Source organism: Ixodes scapularis, unplaced genomic scaffold (genome assembly GCF_016920785.2).
Source record: "Ixodes scapularis isolate PalLabHiFi unplaced genomic scaffold, ASM1692078v2 PGA_scaffold3__209_contigs__length_174095766, whole genome shotgun sequence".
NCBI lineage: Eukaryota > Metazoa > Arthropoda > Arachnida > Ixodida > Ixodidae > Ixodes > Ixodes scapularis.
The window spans coordinates 114,028,618-114,052,019 of record NW_024609868.1 but is presented as its reverse complement, the minus strand read 5'-3'; the positions used below and the strand labels follow the sequence as shown (position 1 = coordinate 114,052,019).

Sequence of the window (23,402 nt, the reverse complement as noted above, 5' to 3'; positions counted from 1 at the left end):
TCGCGAGGGGCCCCATATGGTGACCGCCGAGCAGCAAGTGCTCTCTTTGAGCGTTGCTGGCGGCACGTTTTGCTGCGACGAAGACGTCACCGTGCGTCGGTGTGCTGCGAGTCGCATTCTTTGGATGCTACAGAGGCGATAATCGATAACCCGGGGCTGAAGGTGGGTGGGCTTCGCGCGCCAAGTGAAGACGGAAAGACGACGACCAAGAAGTTCAGCGATGCGAATTCAGCGGTGTTGTCGGTAAGTGCTCAATACACATTTTCTCAATGCGCTTGCACGAGAGCTCTCGGTAGAAAACGGGTGCCTCGTTCACCGTGATGAGTGTCGTGTGAGATAGTCGCACGGATTCAAGCTTACTCGTGATTGCATGTGTATCATCCAAATGTCTCGGGCCTCAACATCTGGAAATTGTTCTGCTGCAGCACGTTGTGTACGTTTTCATTTTACGATTGCAGGTTCAAACTGGTACAGTATCTTGTTCTTTGCTTGTGTTGTCTGAAACGTTTCTGCTGCTTTTCTGCCACACCGGGTAGGGCGCCTCGTCGCTGGTCTGCCGCTGGCGTGGCCTAAGAAGAGGGGAGGAGCCTGGGAGAGGGGAGGGGGAGGGGCTATTGCGGAGCGCCAATGGCGAGGTGCGCGGAGGGGCGCGCGCCGGGAAGCAGGCACGGGCGCTGCGGGCTCCTATTTCAGTTGCTTTGTCGGAGTACAGATGGCGCTACGAGCGCGCTGTCGCGTGGAGTGGGGAAGACAGGGCAGACGGGCGCACCAAGGACGCGGACACCTCTTTGAGTTGCTTTGTCAGAGTACAGATGGCGCTACGAGCGGCGCAGTGCGCTCGTGACGGTTGTGCGCCTTTGCGCTACGCGGTGAAACGGGCGCACGGTCGCACTAGCGACGCCGGCGTGCTGTCGTGACGGCTCTTGCGGCGCGCCGCCGTGGTTCGCTTGCTTTTGACGGCTCTGCGCTCGGTCGCGCGTCGTCGCTCTCTCTGCACGCTTATGGCGCAGGTCACTTGATGAACTCGCGCTCACTTTTCTGCGCGCTTTTAAACTGCAGATGACGGGGCTCTTTAGCGCTTTTGAGTGTACACATTTGAAAAGTGATGGCAGTGAGGTCTTGTGAAAGTAATTCGGAATACGTAAAACAATCCCTGATTGATAGACAGTTTGACGTCTATTTTTAGGTTATTGGTTGTCGTATCAATACTGCTTTTCTTCTAGCAGTCTGCTAGCTGAAAGGCTCAAGACAAACAAAGACAACGCACTGGGTACATGACCTCGCATTAACGGAGATGAAAGCGAGGAACAGAAATAACTCTCGAACGGTAATAAAGTTGTTATTTTTGCATGAAAAAGCAATGCTTGTAAATTGCGAAGGGAAATGAATTTCCTTATCAGATATTCCTGCTTTCTTTTCACAAATTTCTTTTTCTTTTCGTAGGTTTGTTAGTTTGTGCACGGGTATTGTGACTCAAAATTGGAGCGAGCAAGCCAAAAGGCACTACGGCGCAAAGCAGCAGGGACTGGGTTAAAGAATTTTACATATATTCAATTTTTTGGACTGCACAATTAGTTCACATCTCTCGCCCACCATCAAACAACTTCTCACTCAGTGTATCAGTAACCTGAAAAAAAAAAATACAGTACAAATATTTCCACTTGTGTAGGTGATCAACCCAGTATAAAAGGCTCTGGATCAACCAATCGAGCGAGCACGGAAATAGAAACCGGAGCAGCTATCATCCAAGCATTTCAAACTTCGCAGTGTAGCAACTGCTGCCTGGCGAAAACAATAAAAATAAAGGAACAGCTGCACTGCGCGAAAAACTGGCTCCCACGCCACAATGCCCGATTGGAATTTTTTTTTTTTTTTTTCGCGGTGGTGCTTAGATACGTGTTCCCCACCAATACAAGCCTCGTCATCGTCCGTTTATTAGAGCTCAGTTATAAAATTTATTGAGGTTTTTCGTGTTTTGTTTTTTGCTTCCAAAGCACCTGTCAACGTGCTCCTGGCACTACTTGACCGCGCGCAGAGCAGAAGACATCGCGGTATTACAAAGTCCCTACATACGAGCAACTCTTACAAGCTGCGACATTCTTTGAAGCGCCGACTGCTTGACGGTGCAGTTCTAAGGAAGCGAATGGCGGCGCACAGCAGAAGACTGAACGGAATGGCGCCATTTTGTTCCAGTGGAATCTGCTTCGTCATTTGTATACATGCCTTGAACCTACGTCACATGACGACGTTGAACACCGGTAACAGGTACCCATGCTGGTGGTTGAGTCGATGGTGATTCGCGGCAAGAGCCTTGGTAAACTGCGCCGCGCTCGGTTGTAGCAATTGCTAAGTGCCCCGCCCAGCGTTTCGTCGGCATGCCCCGCGACAGAGTAATCATCAGGTTAGAAAAAGTACGAGCAGCAGGAAAGGAATGCGGGCGCGCATTACTGAGTTTGCGGACGGATTTCATAGCGGCGAGCGACCGCACTTTTCTACCGTTGTTTACGTTGGTGCACACCTTTGCCTCTGCTTTCTCCGTTCGTCCTGTGGATACCCTCGGCCTTTCGTTTCATCACGCCGTTTCCACGCTTCAAGCGCACATTTGGGCTGTTTGCCCGGCCAGGCGGCGATCGGTCAGCGGCGCCGCCGTGTGCACGCTCACAGAGACGCCGCCGCCGGGGCATCGGCTTGTGCCGTCTGCGACATGATAACCTTTGCAAGGAGCGAAAGTGTGCACGTGAGCTGCTTAGGAAATATAATTTAAACCTTGATACAAGGAGAGTCGTCTTGTTCAGTATTTTTTTTCTCCTTTTTTCAGGGTTTAGATTATGACGGTAACCTTACTTTGCTTACCAGTACTTCGCGAGATCGTAAATGTTTTACTACAAGCGGCTTTTTTTTTGCCGACAGGATGGTTTTTTTGCGTCAAAACTTCGTTGGCGGCATATGGAAACTTTTTGCTCATAGCGCAATCGCACCCACGCTAGCAGCCGCCTGCCGCTCCTTTTATAACGTCACATTTCTCCATATCGCTAGCAGGGAATCCCGATGGACAATGCCCCGGCCAAAGCGATAGGGCCATTGTCTCAACGTACAGCTATGCCTTTCCTTCTCCCTCAAACACCGCCATTCGCGTCACCCGCGCCGAGGGGCCAGACGTCCTTCGTCGCTGTGTCGCCATCGAAGTCCGGACGGAGGAAGAGGATAATCCATGCGGTAAGGGATAATCCCACAAACGCGCCAGAAGCTAGGAGAAGGCGGAATCTCTCCAAGGCTGTCGGGACGAACTTCGTCAGTCAACTCAATAATCCTTCGTTGAAGGCCACGTTGGCGACCCCAAGGCGCCTCTCGCTTTGCTTCCGGGCACAGCTGACCGGAGCCATCCGCATATTTGTGTACTCTTGTCCCCGGCCACTTAATAAACGTATCCGGTGTGGGCGACGAAAAAATAATAAAACGCTTCAACCTGTAAATAGTAAAAAAAAATTAAAAAAATAGAGGGGCGGCAAAACGAGAATGTGTGACGGGACGGCTACCACTTATATCCTAAATATATTGTTTACTCATTTTTCATTCGCGACTTCTATATTTGCTTTGAATATTTACCTGCAAATTGTGTGTTGAATATTATTTTTCTGCTTGTAATATTTCAAACTGTACCACCCTACAACAACCCCGAATGGGGTTAGTAGTATTGGAAATAAATAAATAATAAATGTTATATTGGCGTGGCGACGGCAAAACAACGTTTTCGCCGATACTGGGGCGCCCTTGTGAAAAGTGTCTATACTCCATTTCACTAAAACCGTGCAGTACAGCCAAAGTTAAAGGGGAGTAAAAAAAAATAAAAAAATAGAGGGGCGGCAAAACGAGAATGTGTGACGGGACGGCTACCACTTATATCCTAAATATATTGTTTACTCATTTTTCATTCGCGACTTCTATATTTGCTTTGAATATTTACCTGCAAATTGTGTGTTGAATATTATTTTTCTGCTTGTAATATTTCAAACTGTACCACCCTACAACAACCCCGAATGGGGTTAGTAGTATTGGAAATAAACAAATAATAAATGTTATATTAGCGTGGCGACGGCAAAACAACGTTTTCGCCGATACTGGGGCGCCCTTGTGAAAAGTGTCTATACTCCATTTCACTAAAACCGTGCAGTACAGCCAAAGTTACAGGGGAGAGAGCATGTGCTAACCTGTTCACGAGGAGGGAACGGGGGAACGGGATTCCCTCCTCCCCCCTTTCCCTCCTCTTGAACAGGTCAGGGGTACACTCTCTCCTGTAGCTTTGGCTGTACTGCACAGTTTTAGTGAGACGGGGTATAGTCACGCGATAACGCAGTGCATGCGCACTTATTAATACTAGTAATAATACTATTAATAATATAATAATTATACATTTTTATTCATAGTAATATACAAATACAAATACAGGTCTGCGTGAGCCAAGGGAGGCTTATGTTGCATGACCTTGCGGTACAGCCCATTCCTTGCAGAAATAGCAGGTAGCAACATAACTCACTAAATATCAACTGTAGATTTATCACTTGGGAATATCATGTAATAAATTTTTTCACTCTTTTTGAACCCATGGTTAGAATAAGTTATCTGGTAGCTCATTAAAAATCTTCGGCACGTAAAATTACCTAATGCTTTGCCCATAATGAGTATAGATACGAGGAATTTCAAAGCCGAGTAGTGTTCTAAATATACGTGGGGCCAAACTCTCAGTTTTAAAATCACTGCATCAAAAGTGACAAAAAACAACCGCCTGAATGAATAACGAATAGAAACAAGGCAATTTGAGTAAACTAAAAAAGTTATCACCTGAGGTGTTGAAGTAACACTTTTCAACATCCCCCTCAGAATGCTATCAATTCTGGCGTGCCATTGTCGAAAGCAGTTAAAAAATAGAGTGACACCATACCTAAGGACACCACACCAAAGAGTGCATGAGCATTTTTCTACTTGCAAACAGAAGGTACACCTTTAGGTTATGGAGCTAACAAGATACACTGGCGACCAATCTCCGATAGAGGCGTCCGCTTTCAAACGGCAAACGCTCCCCATAGTTTGAGTTGGACCCTCTCTACAATCTAGGCTACAATCTAGGTAAACTCAGTTTTCCGAGGGACGTTTTTAGATTTCATTTGCTTATATGACTACTCTGGGCCCTGACTTGTTGTGATATAATGATAATTAAAATGACACCGCCCCGCCAACGTGCTCGCATTTTTAAAATAAGAGAGCAAGTATACTGCCGTTCCCGTTGCTCAATTCACTCGGGAATTAACCAAGCTCGATATGTCTCTATGAAAGAATCAGTTAATTTGGCAGTTCTTGCTTTCCCGAAGATTTTCATTACTACACCCATATACTTGTCTTTTCATGGCGATATATATATATATATATATATATATTTTTAAGGCGAGAATCCCGAGCTCGTAGTTTTATCTTAGGCAGTTGCTCCTGCTGATCGAGAGTTCTCCGAGATGCATTTTTCAAGGAAGAGTTCACGCTTGCAGCCTAGTCGCGGAATTGTTGTACATAACAAAAAACTGGGAAGCAAAACATAAAGCAAAACAAAGGGCAAATGAACACAGATATGGTATGTAGAAACGATGTGAAAAAGTTGAAAAAAGAGGGCCAATTTCCGAGCGAAAATGAATCGGCGAGATGAGATCACGATGGCGCATGCCATTTCTAGTACTCGAGACATGGGAACCGGGACTCGTAGCCGGTTGCCTGCGGGCTGCGTCTCGGCGAGTCGCGGGCCGCATGCGGTCCGCGTGTTTGAGACCCCTGATCTAGGCTATCACGAACAATAGGCGAAAGAAGCGATGCCGCCGGCATGATCCTTTCCTCGTTATGTCGTCACTCTAAGTATCGAAGCCGATTTTATATAAAGGCATTTTGTCTCGTTTATAGCCGTTAGAAAACAGTTCCGATAACGCGTCTTGCTCTCTTTATGGCACACAAAACAAACACTATTGGCCTCGAGACCCAGATTGGATTGTATGGAAGCGTGCTTTTGTTTATCTATGGTTCTCTATGAGGCATGTGGTGATTCTAAGGACATTGAGGCACCCTAGGTGATTCCATCTGTCCACAATGCGGGTGGAGACAAAGCATCCACACCAGCGGCACAGAGCACGGGCAAGGGTACAGAGCACGAGCTCTTAGCATTTGACCCCAGTGCGCGAGCGCTGCATTGGCGTCTCCCATGGGTTCGGCCTCACGTGCGTAGCATTCCTTTTGCTCCAACTAAGTGTAAAACAAAGCGTAGTTCTGAATTTCACCGTATGAGTCGTGTCGATCGAATCTCGGGGCGAATAGTCGTGGGCGAAGAGCGCAGTCGAAGTTCCGCCTCCAGCGCGAGCTCTCTCGTCTTGAAAGCGGAAGAGTGCTCACGCAGCTGTAGGGAGTATTCACTGGACGCCATATTTGTGGATGCTGTTTAGAGCGCAAGCTCAGAACGAGCTCACATCAATAGGTTGCTAAGACCGGCACTCTTGATGGTGCGGAATGCACGTTGCAAAAGAACTGTGGAAGCTCGCCGTCAGCACGCGCTCAGCATTCGCGCACACAGCTATGGCCGACAGTGAATACTCCCTATACACGCAGCCAAAGTACACTCTAGCCAAAGCGCTGCGAAAGACAAAGAGCGCGTGATGGAGGCACTGACTGTAAATGCCACTAAGATGGCCGCAATGCCATCAAAAGCATCTCTTTTTTTTTTTTTTTTTTTTTTTTTTTTTTTTTTAAGACGAGAAAAACAACTTTGTTCTGCGACGTGCCGGGATCGTGGATTTGTACAAATTCGTTTTGTTAAACGTCTCACTTTCCTCAGTTATTCGTCGTTCTGTTACATGTCATTCGTAGTGATTGGCGATGCAAAAAAAAAAAAAAAACTGACAATTTTTTTAACACTAAAATTGTTGCACTACCCCTACAAATGGGCGGTGCAAGGATATTCAGTTGGAATGTGTTTCACTTTACACGAGTTTACTGGCGCTCGTGGGACCCATGTATACTCGCACGCAACACCACTGACCGAGAAACCTCTTTCTTGCAGTGTAATTTCAAGGATAAAAGCGAGCGTGATCTTTCAGTCTATCCTTCGCAAAACTTGATGACGTGCGTGGGGGTCGCAGTGTTGGTATAGTCCCCTAGTGATAATATTTAAATGCGGCTCATAGATTGAACCCGAGCATCGCGTGAGCACTCGATTTGGACTCGTGATAATCGATAGCTCGACAAGCATTCGGGTATAGTGGCTCGTGTGTCCGATCGCGGCAATCACGACGCCGAACCCAAATAATGTCTGAAACTCAGCGCGTGTCCTGTGCTTTGCCAACCTCAGCGTGTGGCTATGATCCACACTGGCGGCATATCATCGGCTCCAGATCACTCGGCCGCTTGTTCTGACTGCGAGTTGAGAAAATAAACGCTGTTTTTTTTTTTTTTTTGCGACGTTTATTTTGTGCGGGGAAAAACGAACGCGTGTTTGATTGGTCACAAACGTGCAGGGATTCGTTCTAAGCCAGGGGTTTCAAACACGCGGCCCGCAGGCTATCAGCTTCGAGTCCCGCGGTTCCAATGTCTCGACCACTAGACATGGCATGCGCCGTAGTGATCTCGTGTCGTCGATTCATTTTTGCTCGAAAAGTACCTCTGCTCTTTTAACGTATTCACATAGTTTAAACTTATCCGTGTTCATTTGCCCTTTGTATTGTTTTATTTTTTGCTTTCCAGCTTTTTGTAATGCAAGAGCGAGCTATTCGTTGAGGGATGCATCTCGGTTGCGCGATCTCTCGATCAACAGGAGCAACTGCCAAAAATAAAGCTAAAAGCTCGGGATTCTCGCCTTCAAAAAAATATAAAATAAATATCACCATCAAAGGAGCCACGAAACGATTTTTGTACCTTCGCCAATTACTACTTAAAATCACTCACTAACGTTAATAACTGAATAAACTTGACTTAGTTTTTCTTTCTAGGCAATGGGCAGTCGCTAAAAAAATTCGAGAAATATCTATATGCATCGTCTATCCCCTCAAATCTAAGCCAGAACAAGCGGCCACGTGGCCTCGTGCCAATCCTATGCCGTTAAACGGCTCCAGGAATCCAGGAATTGTTACGGCTATTCTCATCACCGCAGTGGGTGGACACGAGCCACGATCCGAGTGTCCGCCGAGGCATTGACTGTTACGAGCCGAAGTCGAGTCTCCACGCAGTTGTCCTGTCTAATCTATAAGCCTACACTCAAATGAGTTTGAGACCACTGTACTAATACCCCTGCCAGACGGGCACGTTAAATGACATTTAAGCAAAATGACATTACAGCTCGGCCAATCCGCGTGTTTAATAAGCCACGCTGCGCGTGCACCCGCCACATGCAGAACTATAGCATCACGAGCTGATTCGCCGAGCGATGAATGACATTCAATCAAAATGACATTTACCTTCCCGTCTGACGTGGGTATAGGCCGTATTCGCGCAAAATACATAATTTGTTTTACCGCCCCCTTTATGGGCTAGTTTTGATTTCGTCTTGAAAGGGCAACATATAATTGTTTTTTCTCTTTATATCCAACGGTCGCATTATGAATTGTATTTGAAATGATTACGCGTATCTTCAAATAGATCCGACTTCTGTGTGTAAAGTGCATCAGTTTATTCAGTGCGAATGAAAACTCTGTTCATGTTCATCGCAGAATAAAAAATCTACTATATTTTTCCTTATTCCTTATTTTACTCTTCTATGCTTTGTCTTACTTTCATACAGCTTTTTGTGTTTTTATTCGACTCTCCGCGTAGCTGGGTAGTCTAAAAAACAAGAAAACATAATAGTCCCAGAGTGCCAGACTTCTAAACGGTACGTCCCTACGGTGGGTTTGTACGATTGACGTATGCGAGCCATGTCTGAACTAGAAGTCAACTAGAGGTGACGATACGTGGGGAGAAACAATTTCAGAGTAAAAGTAGCGCAATATTTTGGCTCAATAGCGTTCTGAACAGTTTGTAGTCGTAGATAGTAGTAATAGGGACTTTTAGCAATCCGCTACTGAGTTTCGCGTACCGCACTACCGGAGCCTCTGAAGCATGCTTCTAAGGGCGCGCCCCGATGATACCTTGAGCGGACGGTAGCGCAGTACGCGGAACACGGTAACGGATTGCTAGAAGTTCCCAATATCAATGTAGAATTCCATTCTAACGGAACCTGACTCAGAATTCGCCACCGTCCGAAGCATGTGCACAACTGCGCGTTTCAGCACGTGTCAACGCGTTATGATCCCCCCCCCCCCCCCCCCCACACACACACACACATTATCTGGCACTCCCAAAAAAGTGTCGTTAGATGGCTGTCCATTTTTCCAGGACTCTCATTCTGCGTATGTATGACGGTTTATGAGTTGATGGGAAACTCGTACATTAAGATTGATCGAATTCGCTTGGCTTCTTTCGTGCCTTTGTCAGACTGGCACAGTCTCCGGACCCCCCTGGTATCGATCGGCAAGCTTGGGAGAATGAAACAAACAAGGGCTCGAGATTGAGTATGATAATTGAGCTTAAAGGTGTCGCACTAAAAAGGGCAACGAGGATGTCTTATTTTTTTTTTTTTTAAGACAAATAAATTTTGGTATTAAACTATCACGATACTTATGTTATGAAATTTCTGAAATGCTGTCATAAAGAAAGAGAAAGCAAGTGACTGCAAAGCAAGTGGGAGCCTTCCGGGAGCCGCGAACGAAAGTGTACGTCCACACGGCCACAGGCGGTCACTGGCGGTCACACGACAGCACGACAGTGACCGCGTAGCCTCCGCCGTGCATTGGGAGCGGCCGGCGCTTGGAGGACGGTGACATCACGATGTAGGGGACGCCCCGCTTCTTAACACTGTAAAGTCCCTTCATTGTTAATTTTACGAGTAACGAGAACCAATCCAAATGACGGGGCCCATTCCGCTGAAACAAAATGGCGTCATTCCGTTCAGTCTTCTGCTGTGCGCCGCCATTCGCTTCCTTAAAACTGCACCGTCAAGCAGTCGGCGCTTCAAAGAATGTCGCAGCTTGTAAGAATTGCTCTTATGTAGGGACTTTGTAACACCGCGACGTCTTCTGCTTTGCGCGCGGTCAAGTACTGCTAGGAGCACGTTGACAGGTGCTTTGGAAGCAAAAAACAAAACACGAAAAACCTCAATAAATTTTATAACTGAGCTCTAATGAACGGACGATGACGAGGCTTGCATTGGTGGGGAACCCGTATCTGAGCACCACCACAAAAAGCAAAATTCCAAACGGGCACCCTAACGTGAGGGCCGGTTTATCGCGCAGTGCAGCTGTTCCTTCATTTTTATTGTTTTCGCCCGGCAGCAGTCTGAAATGCTTGGATGATAGCTGCTCCGGTTGCTATGTCCGTGCTCGCGCGATAGGTTGATCACGTACACAAGTCGAAATATCTCTACTGTATTTTTTTTTCATCACTTGATACACCTTGTGAGAAGTTGTTTTGAAGGTAGGTGAGAAATGTGAGCTAATTGTGGAGTCCCAAAATGATATATGTATAATTCTTTAACCCAGTCTCTGCTGCTTTGCGTAGTTGTGTCTTTGGGCTTGCTTGCTCCGATTTCGGATCACAATATCCGTACTGAAACTAACGAAAAAAATGTGAAAAGAAAACATAAATATGTGATAAGGAAATTTATTTCCCTTCGCAATTTTCTACCGTTGCTTTCATGCAAAAATGATAACTTTATTACTATACGAGAGTTATTTCTGTTCCCCGCTTTCATCTCCGTCAGTGAGGGGGGGGGGGGGGGGGGGGGGATCAGGTACCAGCACTATACGTAATGCGTTTTCTTTCTTTTTTTTTTTATATTGAGCCTTTCAGCTAGAAGACTGCTAGAAGAAAAGCGGTATTGATACGACAATTAATAACCTAGAAATAGACGTCAAACTGTCTATCAATCAGGGATGGTTTTATATATTCCGATTAAATTTTACAAGACATCACTGCAATCACTGTTCAAATGTATAAACTCAAAAGCGCAACAGAGCCCCGTCATCTGCAGTTTAAAAGCGCGCACGAAAGGGACCCCAAGTTCATCGCGTGACTAGCGCCATGTTTAAAAGCGTGCAGAGAGAGAGCGACGACGCGCGACCGAGCGCAGAGCCGTCAAAAGCAAGCGAACCACGGCGGCGCGCCGCAAGAGCCGTCACGACAGCACGCCGGCGTCGCTAGTGCGACCGTGCGCCCGTTTCACCGCGTAGCGCAAAGGCGCACAACCGTCACGAGCGCACTGCGCCGCTCGTAGCGCCATCTGTACTCTGACAAAGCAACTCAAAGAGGTGTCCGCGTCCTTGGTGCGCCCGTCTGCCCTGTCTTCCCCACTCCACGCGACAGCGCGCTCGTAGCGCCATCTGTACTCCGACAAAGCAACTGAAATAGGAGCCCGCAGCGCCCGTGCCTGCTTCCAGGCGCGCGCCCCTCCGCGCACCTCGCCATTGGCGCTCCGCAATAGCCCCTCCCCCTCCCCTCTCCCAGGCTCCTCCCCTCTTCTTAGGCCACGCCAGCGGCAGACCAGCGACATCTTTACCGGGCGCCTCGTCAAGCTGCAAGCCATGCAGCTTGACGTTTGACATTATATGCCCCATCTCCCACCTTTGTATATAAAGAAAAATAAAGAGATTATAAACTCAATTGACACCTCTTTGCTCTGAAGGCATAATTTTGGGTATTGTGCAAGACAAGTGGAATATCTCCACTTTTTTTTCAACTTTTTTATTATTACATTTTCAGCCTTTTTGGGATGCTATGCAACTACTATCTCCAAGTAGAGGCTGCATTAGCATATAGAATTTCTATCTAGTCTTGATGTGCTTTTGGACAACTGAAAAGGTTATGAAACATTCATGTCAGATACCGCCTCACTGTTGTGTGCAGGTGACAGCGACAAAACCCTGAAGCCGTGCTTGCACACCAATTCCTCGCAACCCCAATGGATGCCCTGCTGTTCTGAGGCCAAGCTTAACAAAAAGCATTGCTTAGGATTCTGTCGTAGAGCAGTGAATAGGATGCTGAAAAGCAGGTTCCGGTGGTTGCAAAGGTGCTGGGCACAGCAACATCATTTGACTTTCTGCACAATGCGGGCTTGTATAGCTCTATTTTGGGGCCTCTCCCTTGAGCCCCAAGAGTCCGACCCCGAGGACGGTTTAAGCTTTGACAGCAGAGGACACGCTGTGCAGTGCTGAAAATCTGAGAGGTGGCCACCCCTGCAAGTATGTGCTGCCTACCAGGGTCTCCCTGCTCAAACTTGAAGCCTGGCAGCTGTTGAGGCTACTACAAGCTTTGTCTCTCGTCACATCTGCGAAATATGCTTGTGTGTATCTGCTTGCAATGTTTTGTCATACTTTGTAACTTGCCAAATTAAGTAGACACGGTAAGTCCCTTTGGCTGCAGAGTGGTCTACCTAAAAGACAGTTCAAGCAGAGTTTTGGTATGGCACCTAAAAATGGAAGTTTGTAATAAGGTGATGTTTCTGAAAAAGCTTTTTAACACAATATTTTTGGCAGGTTAACCTTGCAAAAATGCAAACCGCATAACTGAAACGTCGAGGCATTAGAATAGAGAATAATAGAGGGCCTCCTCATGGGTGGCATCTTGTTTCCCATTGACTGCATAAGCATTCTGGCTCTAACAGTACATTGTTCCAAGCATAGAGGAAGAAAAGGTGAAGAATTAACTGTGGTTGCTGGTATCTGGACGATTGAACTTGCACCACCGTGTCACCGTTAATTGTGAAATTTCTGGTTCCCTGTATATGAAATATACATCGACATCTGAAGTCGAGATACGAGTCCCGGCACATAAACAATTGCACCGAGATTTCCTGACCCAAAATTTGTATTCCATGTATGACAATTTTGTCGGGTATGACCAAGGTAGTGCTGCAAACCTTTATTCCATGCTATACTGAAATCATGACAGACGCAAAATGGTGCCTAGGGAGCATGTTTTATTGTGCATGGAAATTCTGCACCCCCATGAGGGGCAGCACGAGTGTGGTCAGTGAAGATGACTGCTGGCTATCTGCAGCTGCTTGTCCCTCCACAGCCTGCAAACAAAGTACACGAAAAGGGTGAATGTTGATAAAAACAAGCATTTTTAAAGACTATGTTACAGAAATTGCATAGAACAAGAGAATGCCAGGGGTGTGGTGAGCAGTAGTGTATGGCATACCACTGCTTTTATCTTCTTTTAGAACTCTTATGCAGTGCTGGAAATATCAAGAATGCGAGACTCCTGTAAGGCATTTTGTTTATGCGGGCACCTCCCTAACCAAGGAACTGCTCAGACCAGCAAGCTCATGCTGTGGGTCTTCCAGTACAACACGCAACCTATGAAGCAAGCAGCCTTGAGCAATGTGCACCTAGCATGCTCCAATTACTTTGCAGCAGACAGGCCTGCTCTGTCCATCACATGAAAAATGGAAAGCGAAAAGTTGGAAATCACTCACTTCGAAACACAACACAAGGTCCGAAAATGAAAAGGAGCAAAAACAGAAGAGTCCTGCATTCACTTTCCTTTATGCTATAACTGTCTGTCATAACTGATTCCCAATGACAAGTTAACTGTTGTTCCCGTCAATGTTTTTGGTGCTGTGGAAGTCCAGCTCTTCCGCATTGCATTGAGCAAACAACAAAGACTGTGAGCCCAAGCTGCTCTGGGTGTAACTCAATAAAGCAAGGACGAAGAAACTTGGCCTGGAATAATTCATTAGTGCCATATGACACAGGTTTTCTTTCGACGGTTCTCCAAACAATGCTTGCCAGCCAATTTTAGACCTTGACTGCACTTCTCTACATCTAGGGCACTCGTGCTGTAATGTTGGGTGCCCAGCAGCATGTGCAATGCAACCAGCTGCTCCCTCTGAGTGGGCGGGAGGTCCTAAACAGTGCAGCTGGGGGCAGTTCAGGCCCTCACCATCCAGGGTGGCAGTGTACAGCTGCAGCTGAAAAAGATTAGCACAAGTGACCGATGACCGGAGTAGCAAAATTGCGACAGGCAGCGCTATTGTTCCCGAGCGCGCCGATAGCAAGTGCCAGTCATGTTCCATGTCTCAAGGTTGGTGGCTGCCAGAAAATTGAGGGATAAGATAGCTTTCGGAATGCAAGCTTTAGGATGGGCTGCTTTGTGCCGGCCACCACCGTGTGTCGCGAATTTGCTGCTCCGGTCGTTGGTCGCTTGTGCTTATCTTTTTTCGCTGCAGCTCTACCTGATGACTGGTGCACAGCTGACATGACACAGTTTCAGTAGCATGCATACATGGTTTGCAGGTAATGTCATGTCAGTATAAAAGACAAGACCTTTGAGTACTTCCAAGGGCACCGTGTTGGTGACCACCACTTGGTACATGTCAGATGTGGTTAATGGCAGAGGCTGCTCATATTGCCATGCACGTCTCCGAGCAAGCTTGCCCGTGGCCGAATGGTTATTGTGCTTAGCTTGCACACAAAGGGCTGAGGTATGATGCCTGGCCGCACATGCACCTTTTTGTTATTTCTGTAAATGTTGCCTTCTGGTTTAATTCAAGAATCCCATTGCTTGTTCAAAGTCAGAATGTTCTACGCACCAAACTTTCTACACGGATGTACATGAGGGGCTCGATCGTGCTAGTCCGCCGACCTTCGATGCCTGTGATGTTACCTCTTTGTATTTTTGTTTTCGGCACAAGTTTGCCAAATTAAACGTTTAGTTTCTGTTCATTCATCACCTGACCATCTGTCATTCACGAAATTTTGGTGGATGTGCGGGACATTAACAAAAAGGTGCATGCGCGGCCAGAAATCGAACCTTGGCCCTTCGTGTGGGAACCAAGTATGAGAACCATTCGGCCACGGGCGCGCTTGCTCGGAGACGTGCGGGGAAATACGTGCTAGTGCACGCACTTGGGCTAAGCCTAGGCAGAAGTTTAAACCGTCAAGTGATGATGACAAAGTTTGTCCGTGTTTGTCCAGTTCAGTATGCAGAAAATATTGCTCTGTGTGGTGGCGAGAACCATCTGCTACTTACTCTCAACTGTGACAGATTGTGATATCTAGCCAAAGGTGGAGGACGTGAATACCTGAGTGCAAAAAATGAAGAGAAGTATACGGAACTGCACACCAATGATTTTGCCGAGTTCGACAGGCAATGCCCAGCCAGGTGCGTCCTGCTTCCACAGCCCTTTGCAGCAAATATTTTTAGAAGTGGACCTTTTATATAAATAGCAGACACCGGTTTTGGAATTGGTGAGCCAGTTTTGTCTTAGTGTCATTCCCTTGTCAATTTCATGGCAGTGGGTAGATGTGGTGTTGCCGGGAATGTTCGGTGGAAGCAGGTTGCTGTTGGGAAACAGGACCGGAGGCACCGTCTTTTTCCTGACACAGTCTCATTAATTGGATCTGTGTCTTGTCCGACACAAAACTCAAGTAACCATGTGTGGATTGTCTCTGCACCATGTGTACACTTAAGTTTTTGTAAGTCTTGCTGAGGTGTCACCTTGCTAGAAACATCAACACGGTTGGACCTACAGTCACCTTGGGAGCTACCGACCAGGCACAATATGTTAATGACAGCATCTTCTACATAGCTATGCACAGTGCAGGTCATGTTCACATTTTTGTGCAATTGCTGAGATGGGTACAAAAGCTGTCACTTTGGGCCACTGGAGCCAGCGCAGTTCACCATGATCACAGTGTAGCAAAGCTGCAACCCCACAACATCAATGGCCACCAGCATGAGGCTACCGACGACACTCATGCATAATACATGTCCTGACACAGGCGCAAACCACGTATTATGGAGATGAATCCAAACTGTTTTTTATACCTACCATTTGGTGGTGGTGGAGCTGCCATCTGTGCTGGGTCCTCACTAGCACCTTTGGCCACAGCAGATGAGTCCTGCATCATCCAATCAAACACAAGTTAATGCACAACAAATTGGCAGCCTTTCTGGTTCCGCGTTGATGTAATGCCCATTGCCTACACTTTAGAATTCAGGTATCGGAGTGCCTCATGCACAGCTCTAGAGAAATTAACTCGTCAGCTTGAGCGCTACGATCCGAGCTTTCAAAGAAACATCACGAGGCAGCACACTCGTGCAAAGTCAATAAGACCAAAAACAACACAGTGTCTGTTTACTACACGTAGCAAGTTTTAGGAGACCGTTACCGTGTTCTGCGGTGGCCACGGTACGGCTGGTAAGGCTTTAAGCGCGCTGAAAAGCGTGCTTCAAAGTTACAGCGCGAGCTCCCAGTAGCAATTTCGGTGCGCACGGCAACGGTACGCTAAAACCGCCCATTGAGATGCCATGCACTTACTTACCGACACTGCAGCCGAGATGCCGTGTGGCGACGGACGAGGCGCGTCCGCCCTCGAAATCATGCGCCTTCTTCCGTGTCTTAGCGAGGAACCTTTCTCATATGGGCCAAGATTCTGTCCTACTCGAGTTCAGCGAGGACACTTGGTTCACGTCCCCCACCAGACTGCCGAGTGGTAATCGTGACGTGAAAAAGCCCGACTTGACAGCAAAAATTCCAAAAAAATAGGCAAATCTTCGTACAGACACACGAGCACTTTACGTGCGACAACCACCGTCGGCCATGACGATTCATCACGATCGCGATGCAGCTCACGCATTGCGATCATCTAAATTGTTTCACTTACGTAGAAAGACATGATTCATGCGACCTAGACTTGACACCGGTAATTATATTTAGATTGTACCGCATTATACATTTTCAGAAGTTAAAAATGTTGCTTTTACGAGACCCTTCGATGCGGCGTTGCGCATTTCCCTCTAGGGACATATTTTGGGGACAAATCCCGATGAAGTTTCAACTCAATCGCCACTCTCCGTCGACGTCATCAACGCGCCGCGATGAAGTTCCCTGCCAGTTGAGTTCGCCGCCGATTGAGATTAGACTCCTCCCACCGGCGACGTCACGATGAAGTTTCTTCATCGCTTTTTCCAGCATAGACAGACAGACCGGCGCGGACCAGTGGCGCGGACGGTGCCGATAAACATCCGGCACCGCGGGCCTCCACCCACGAGTCGACGCCGCCACGCCACTCCACGCCGACTAGTACACTCATGTGTAGTTTCTGTAGTTTCTAGCTTTCTAGGGAAGTATGGAGGGGAAGTAAAAAGCACCAGAAAAAAATCGTATGTTTGTATCATAGTTTGTATTAGTTTATGCCACCGTGGTTTATGCGCAGATCTGTCTGCTTCTTGCGCAGAAGTTTGGTGACGTCAGAACAGCGCCAAGCTCTGATTGGCTTTGATTGAATGGATAGAGGGTAGACCTAAATGCTAGATGCCTTGAGCTTTACCCACTATTTTTATCACGTTCTGTCAGCATCGCAACCCCTGTGCAAGAAGCAGATGAACTTGCGCTCCACATAGGCTAGGTGGCGCAAGCTACAACCCATTATAAAGTGAACAGCGTTAACGTTCTGCACTGACGTTCTGACGTTCATCCATCGATCCACACACTAAACAAACAACAACATGGCGCCGCGCACGTAACGTGCTTTTGACGACCAAATTCGCAACATTTGGTACGTTTTCTGTCACGTTGTTGCACCTGAACTAGATTGCTCCACATAATCTCGCAGCCTGAGAGCTAGTGCAGGAAGCCAATGAACAGTGACGTCTCGCAGTAGAAATCGGGTAGGCTTCTGCGTCTTACGAGAAACATCCCGCTGAGTGCTTGCAGCAGGTCTTTCACGCTGAGCGATATTCTACTGGAGCCCGCACCTCCACTTTTTTTTTTTTTTTTTTTTTTTTATTTGATTAGGGGCAAGGCGCCATGGCCGGAATCGAGCAATGGGTCAGCGATCAGCTCCACTCGATCCTGGGGCTCAGCGATCGGTATGTGGCACAGTTCCTCGTTCACTTGGCCAAGAAGAGCAGCTCCAAGCAAGACCTCGTACGCAAGATCCAGGACACCGGCACGATCACGGTCAACGATCAGGTGGTCGGATTCGTCGGCCAGCTCTACGACCAGGTGAATGGACCTTTTTCATAGTTCGACCACGATCGTGGCGCGCCCTCGCGGAAATCGCTCGAAACACTTTTGGTGGCCCTGGTACCGTCTGTCCGTCGTCTGCGCCAGGCCTGGCGTTCCTCCCGGTCCATGTGTTTACGTGTCTACTCTGGTGGCGTTGTTCCGTCTTTCCCCATTCTGAACGTGTCTTTCTGTCTTCATTTCGCGTGCATATTTTCTTCGAAATGGCTGAGGACGACTTGGAGGATTAACAAAAGCTACTGTCTACGATATAGAGGACCTTGTTCGTTTTTATACCTTCAAGGGTGCTTACACATCCGACGCTCCATCAGTTCCTACCATCGACTCGGAGCCACTTAATCGTCACTTCGGTATCGCGTCTTGCAATTGGCTACTTAGAGAGGGGTCTGCTTTCAAGGAAGAGTCGCAGAGTGTTATGTAAGGAAAGTAATGGTGACCAGTTTCGATACCGACCCAACCATCTACCCTGTGCGGAGCTTGTGAGCTCCGTTTATAAGGTCCGGCCACTACAAGCAGCTGATATTTCTTCCCTCGATCGCTTAAGTTATTCGAGCTTATTGCGTCCGTCACTTCGCCGTCCTGTGTACCGCGCGAACGCACGAGCATCACCGTATTTGGGAATGTGTAAACAAACTCGGGCGGTGTGAAATTCGGGCGGTCCTGATGTCGCGAAGGCTCGCCTGCACGAACAAAAAGAAAGGAACGGCATGTTAGAAAAATCTCTCTTTTAATTCAGCACGTTTACAAACCTTCGACAAAGTGAACCCGGCAAACAACGGAGTTCACGGTTGGTTGCCAAGGCATTCCATCGGGGTTCTGTCTCCGTAAGGCTTAAATTCGTCTTGCACGCTTTAAATGTTTTGCCAGCGACTGATATTTTTATGTGATTTTTCTTCTCTTTTAACATGGTAAGACGCGAATGTCTATAGCGCACGCCTGAAGGACGGAAAGATTTATCATGTTATTCTTTACTTGAATACCATGTACGGCATGATTACGTCAGACAACCTCGCGTGCACATTTACTATTAACGGACAAATAGTCAGAGTGTAGGCGAGCTGGTGTAAGTTGAACATGGTGGTAAACTTGATATACGAATACATGATAGAACATCGAGGACAGGGACGGAAACAGGATTTCTTTGAGAAGTCCTGTGTCCTTGATCTTTTACCCTTTCATGTATTCATATCTATTCACCAACACGCTCATTTTCAAGCATTAAACCTGAGACTGGTGTAGGAAAAGGAAAACGCAAAAAAAAAACAGGCATCGTCTCAAGAGACGTTGCCTGTTCATTTTCTGCCTCCTTTTGCGTTTTCGTTTTCCTGCCCCAGTTTCTGGTTTACCATCATGTTCAGATTTACTGTATTAGTTAAAATCAGAATGTCCCGCCGCCACATTGATGACCCAGCCAGCTGACACGGGGGATTCGCGTCCTATAGGCTTTTGAAAGCAGGCAAAAAGGGCGGGGTGTTTGACATCGAGTCTTTTTGTGCACCACCCACAAAGGCTGCTGAAACTCCATAAAGGCTTCCATTTGAACCATTTTTGCTTTTATTTGTTCAACGTACAGCTGCGCGGTGGTGAGGCGCGACGACTATGAAGCCAAGCTGCGAGAATAGCGGAGGAGTCAACCCGAACCAGCACTGTCTGTGCGACCGAGCGGACTTGAGAGCCACCAAAAATGGCGCCTTTCCCTTCCTTCCCCTCTCTTTCAGAGTCGGCGCATGCGCCCAGCGATCTCTGAAAAAGGTCAATTGGCGAGTCTTGTCTCGCCTACATCGCTGACCTGTGGACGCCGAATTGGCACAACAAAAGCAAGGTTGTCAGAATCTACACAAGGCTCGTGGTCACGTTACTGTGAGCCCTGTGTACTAACTTACTCGGCCCTCTTCTTTATTCCGAGATTAAGAAAAGGAAAATCTACTGTGAAGGAAGGACACACAGTTTTGTCTTGGAAGTGGCGTTTGAACAACTCGAACATGTGTGGGGTGCCAACAGTGGATCTTGGCGCTGTAAGACGAGCCGGAAAGAATGGCCATTTGCGCATACAAAGCTGGAAAGTTCACCAAACGTGCATTTAAGTTGCACATTTTACTTGATGAAATTTCAAGGCACTGCTACCTTTCTGTGAAAAATGAGGCCAACAAATTTGAACAAGGCCATGGCAAGCATGTTCGCAGATGACAGAGTTAGCGATGGTCGTAACTGGAAAGTTCACCAAACGTGCATTTAGGTTGCACATTTTACTTGATGAAATTTCAAGGCACTGTTATCTTCCTGTGAAAAATGAGGCCAACAAATTTGAACAAGTCCATGGCGGGCATGTTCGCAGACGACAGAGTTAGCGATGGTCATAACTCTTGGCATCATTTTTTGATAAGAGCAGTGAGCAGACATACAAGTGTGTTGTCTGCTCACTGCGCTTATGGACGCCACTAATTGCAGCCATCGCTAATTGAGCAGAAATAGGGCCTTCATAGAAGAAACGTCAAATTGCTGTCACATTTCAATGTAGTCTGCAGTAACAGACTGCAGAAACTCAACCCCATATTTTTCTTCTATCTTTCCAAGAATATTGTGTTTATTTTAACAAGTTTGGGTTTTTTTCTCCAAGCTACAGACAACCACATTTTGCAGGTTCCGCATCAGGAGCAGCGTGAGAAACCGGCCAGGGCTCACGAGCGAGCCATCAGGGAGGCCCTTGAGCAGAATGCAAAGTATGAGCTGCTTCCAGACAGTGACGACGAAGCCAGTACAGCTTCCGCCGTCAAGAAGGTGTGTCTTTCTTTTTTTATCATTGTCCCTGCATTCTTGTTTCACATTCTGTTTACTCTTCGATGCAGAAATCAACCAAAAAGCGCCACCTTCGGAAGAAAGATACCACGGATGACGCTAGCGACGATGAGAGGTATGAGTGAAGTTGTTCCCACAAACGCGTTCTATGACAAATTTTTCCACATATCCTATAAAGTAGGGCTATTAGGAGTCCGTTGTTTCCTCATGACCTGTGAATAGTTCTAAATAGACCCTGCGTATGTCTGTATGGAAGACTTCATGGTATACTGCAAAGAATTCCTTGAAACTTTGACTCTTGCAGTTGTCCTTATTGGAAAGTAAAGTGTTTCAATGGTTGGACATAGTTTAGGCATAGTTATAGAACATACTGGTGTGTTCCTGCAAGCCAAAATCTCGCCTTTCTATTGCATATAGTATTGGCAATAAAGTTTGTAACTATTGAAAACGAGCGTGTTGGTTAATAGAACATTTCTGCACCTTCATTATCATTCACAAAGACAGAGGTTGAATTCCTAACACCAGAGATGACTAGATTACTGACACCTCGTCGTGACGCTAGAGCTTTTTAAACTTTTATATTTATGGTACATTTTCCTTTGGGACTGTAAACAACAATATTTCTGCACCTTCATTATTATTGACAATGACAAAGGTCGAATTCTAAGTAATCGGAGATAACTAGATTAGTGATACCTTCTCGTGACGCCAGCGCTTTTTAAACTTTTATATTTATAGTAAATTCCCATTTCTTTATAACAATTATCTCCTTTTTCTCTTTGAGGCCATCCTTTGTTGTTGCTAGATGAAAGAAGACCTGTTCCCGTCCTCGTCCTCGCTGTTTTACACTTTCAAGTTTTCAAAAAGTTTGTAAGCTTGTGAACTACTATTTTAAGAATAATGTTAGTTAAAAATATGAGTTCCCCAGTGTCTTTAAAGGGAAGAATGAATTCCTTAATGGTTCACCAAACTCCTTCCAAAAATGTTTTGAAGTGACTTGATAGGACATTGCCTCAGTAAGACACACATGGCACAAAGTTACTACCCCCCCCCCTCTCCCCCTCCAAGAAAAGTATAATATCTATGTTCCGAGACTCGTTTGAGCTATTATGAGACATGCTTTTACCGTATTTTAGGGTCGTCGTCTCGAAGAAAGACATGTTTTGGAATATTTTCATGCTTAAAAAAGTCCCGCAATGCAAATATGGTGCTACATTTCTTTTTATTTTTTAAGAGAAACTTCAGTTTTAAGACATGTGTTCAATTCAGGCACCTAAAAGAAATGTTTTTTGGGGGGGGGGGGGGGGGGGGGGGGGGGTAGAGATTAGTGTCCCCTTTAAGACCAAAGGGTCTGAGATCACTGAGATCGGGCGCTGTCTTCATCTGCAGCCAAAGAGCAAAGCCCGACGACAAGAAGACGAAGGCCGAGCCAAGCTGGGATTCGGATCCCGAGGACGAGAGGCTCAAGGACTTGAAGGAGCGGGACGAGTTTGCTGCCAGGCTGCGGGACAAAGACAAGGAGAAGACGAGGAATATTGTGGAACGCTCCGACAAGAAGGTAGGGCAGTGCAACACTGCCGCACAACTCCTCAAAGGGTGGCAGTTAAGAAATGCACAAGCATACCCGAGGGCTTCCACCACCAAACATTAGCTTGGCTTGGCAAGGCTCGCGTTTGGCAGCTGCGAACATGCGGCCACGCCTTTTGAAGGAGCTCTTTTTTTATGCTTTATTTCATGATACCAGCTTTTGTTCGAGGCACCTGCTTGTGCCGTCAGCTTTTGCACACCACCAAGCAGAGTGCGGACAAACTTGATTACCATATTTTTGGACCATAGTCACAAACTATACCTATTTAAGAGGTGAAATTTTACGTGGTGCACGCTCTTTACAGGTGCGGACTATACAAGTATTTTTTTTCCTAGATTGTTCGTTATAAGGAGGCATGACACAGCTCGTGAATGACAGTGTATGCTAATAGTGATTTACATATGATGCAAGCTTTTTTGTGCACTAATAAGGCAGGCATATTTTGAGGTGTGCTGCATATGAGAATTTAATGAGAATAGTCCGCATCTTTTTTTGTTCTAATTTTGTCCCTCTACACTGGTGCGGACTATAGTCCGGAAAGTATGGCACATGATGTTGAAGGGGCACTCAAATGGATTTTGAGATTGTCTATTTATTGTAATAACTCAATGTATGGGCTCTAAGCATCCTAAAATCCCGAAATTACATTCAAAGATGCTTAGAGCCCGTAGATTGAGTTATGACAATAAATAGACAATCTCAAAATCCACTTCAGTGCCCTTTTGAGGGGGCACCGAAGTGACCTTTGAGATCACCTTTTTATGGCGCAAACTCGATTCGTGTATCCCATAGATCCTACAAAATGCAGCATTATGATAGGGAGTTCTCCATTTTTCCTATTGAAAATGCAACCAAACGTTGCGTGTTCTCCCCCTTTTTTCTTAGATATATCTCAGAAATGGAGCGTGTCACAATGTTTAGCCGCGCTTT

The 23,402-nt window shown here is 46.6% G+C and overlaps 1 protein-coding gene across 2 annotated transcripts in view; it reads left to right on the top strand.

The window, feature by feature from the left end:
- The first annotated feature begins 17,547 nt into the window (after positions 1–17,547).
- The window catches only part of LOC8053960 (pre-mRNA-splicing factor ATP-dependent RNA helicase DHX16), a 65,938-nt gene continuing 60,083 nt past the window's right edge, over positions 17,548–23,402 (top strand). Inside the window, exons 1-5 of one of the 2 annotated variants that reach the window (XM_042292595.1) lie at positions 17,548–17,618; positions 17,858–18,067; positions 20,729–20,866; positions 20,935–20,999; positions 22,274–22,442. In XM_042292595.1, coding sequence (XP_042148529.1) covers positions 17,870–18,067; positions 20,729–20,866; positions 20,935–20,999; positions 22,274–22,442 — 570 coding nt within the window. In that variant the 5' untranslated portion in view covers positions 17,548–17,618; positions 17,858–17,869. Of the gene's footprint in view, positions 17,731–17,857; positions 18,068–20,728; positions 20,867–20,934; positions 21,000–22,273; positions 22,443–23,402 lie in introns of both variants that reach the window. The other variant, XM_042292596.1, reaches the window with a different exon arrangement.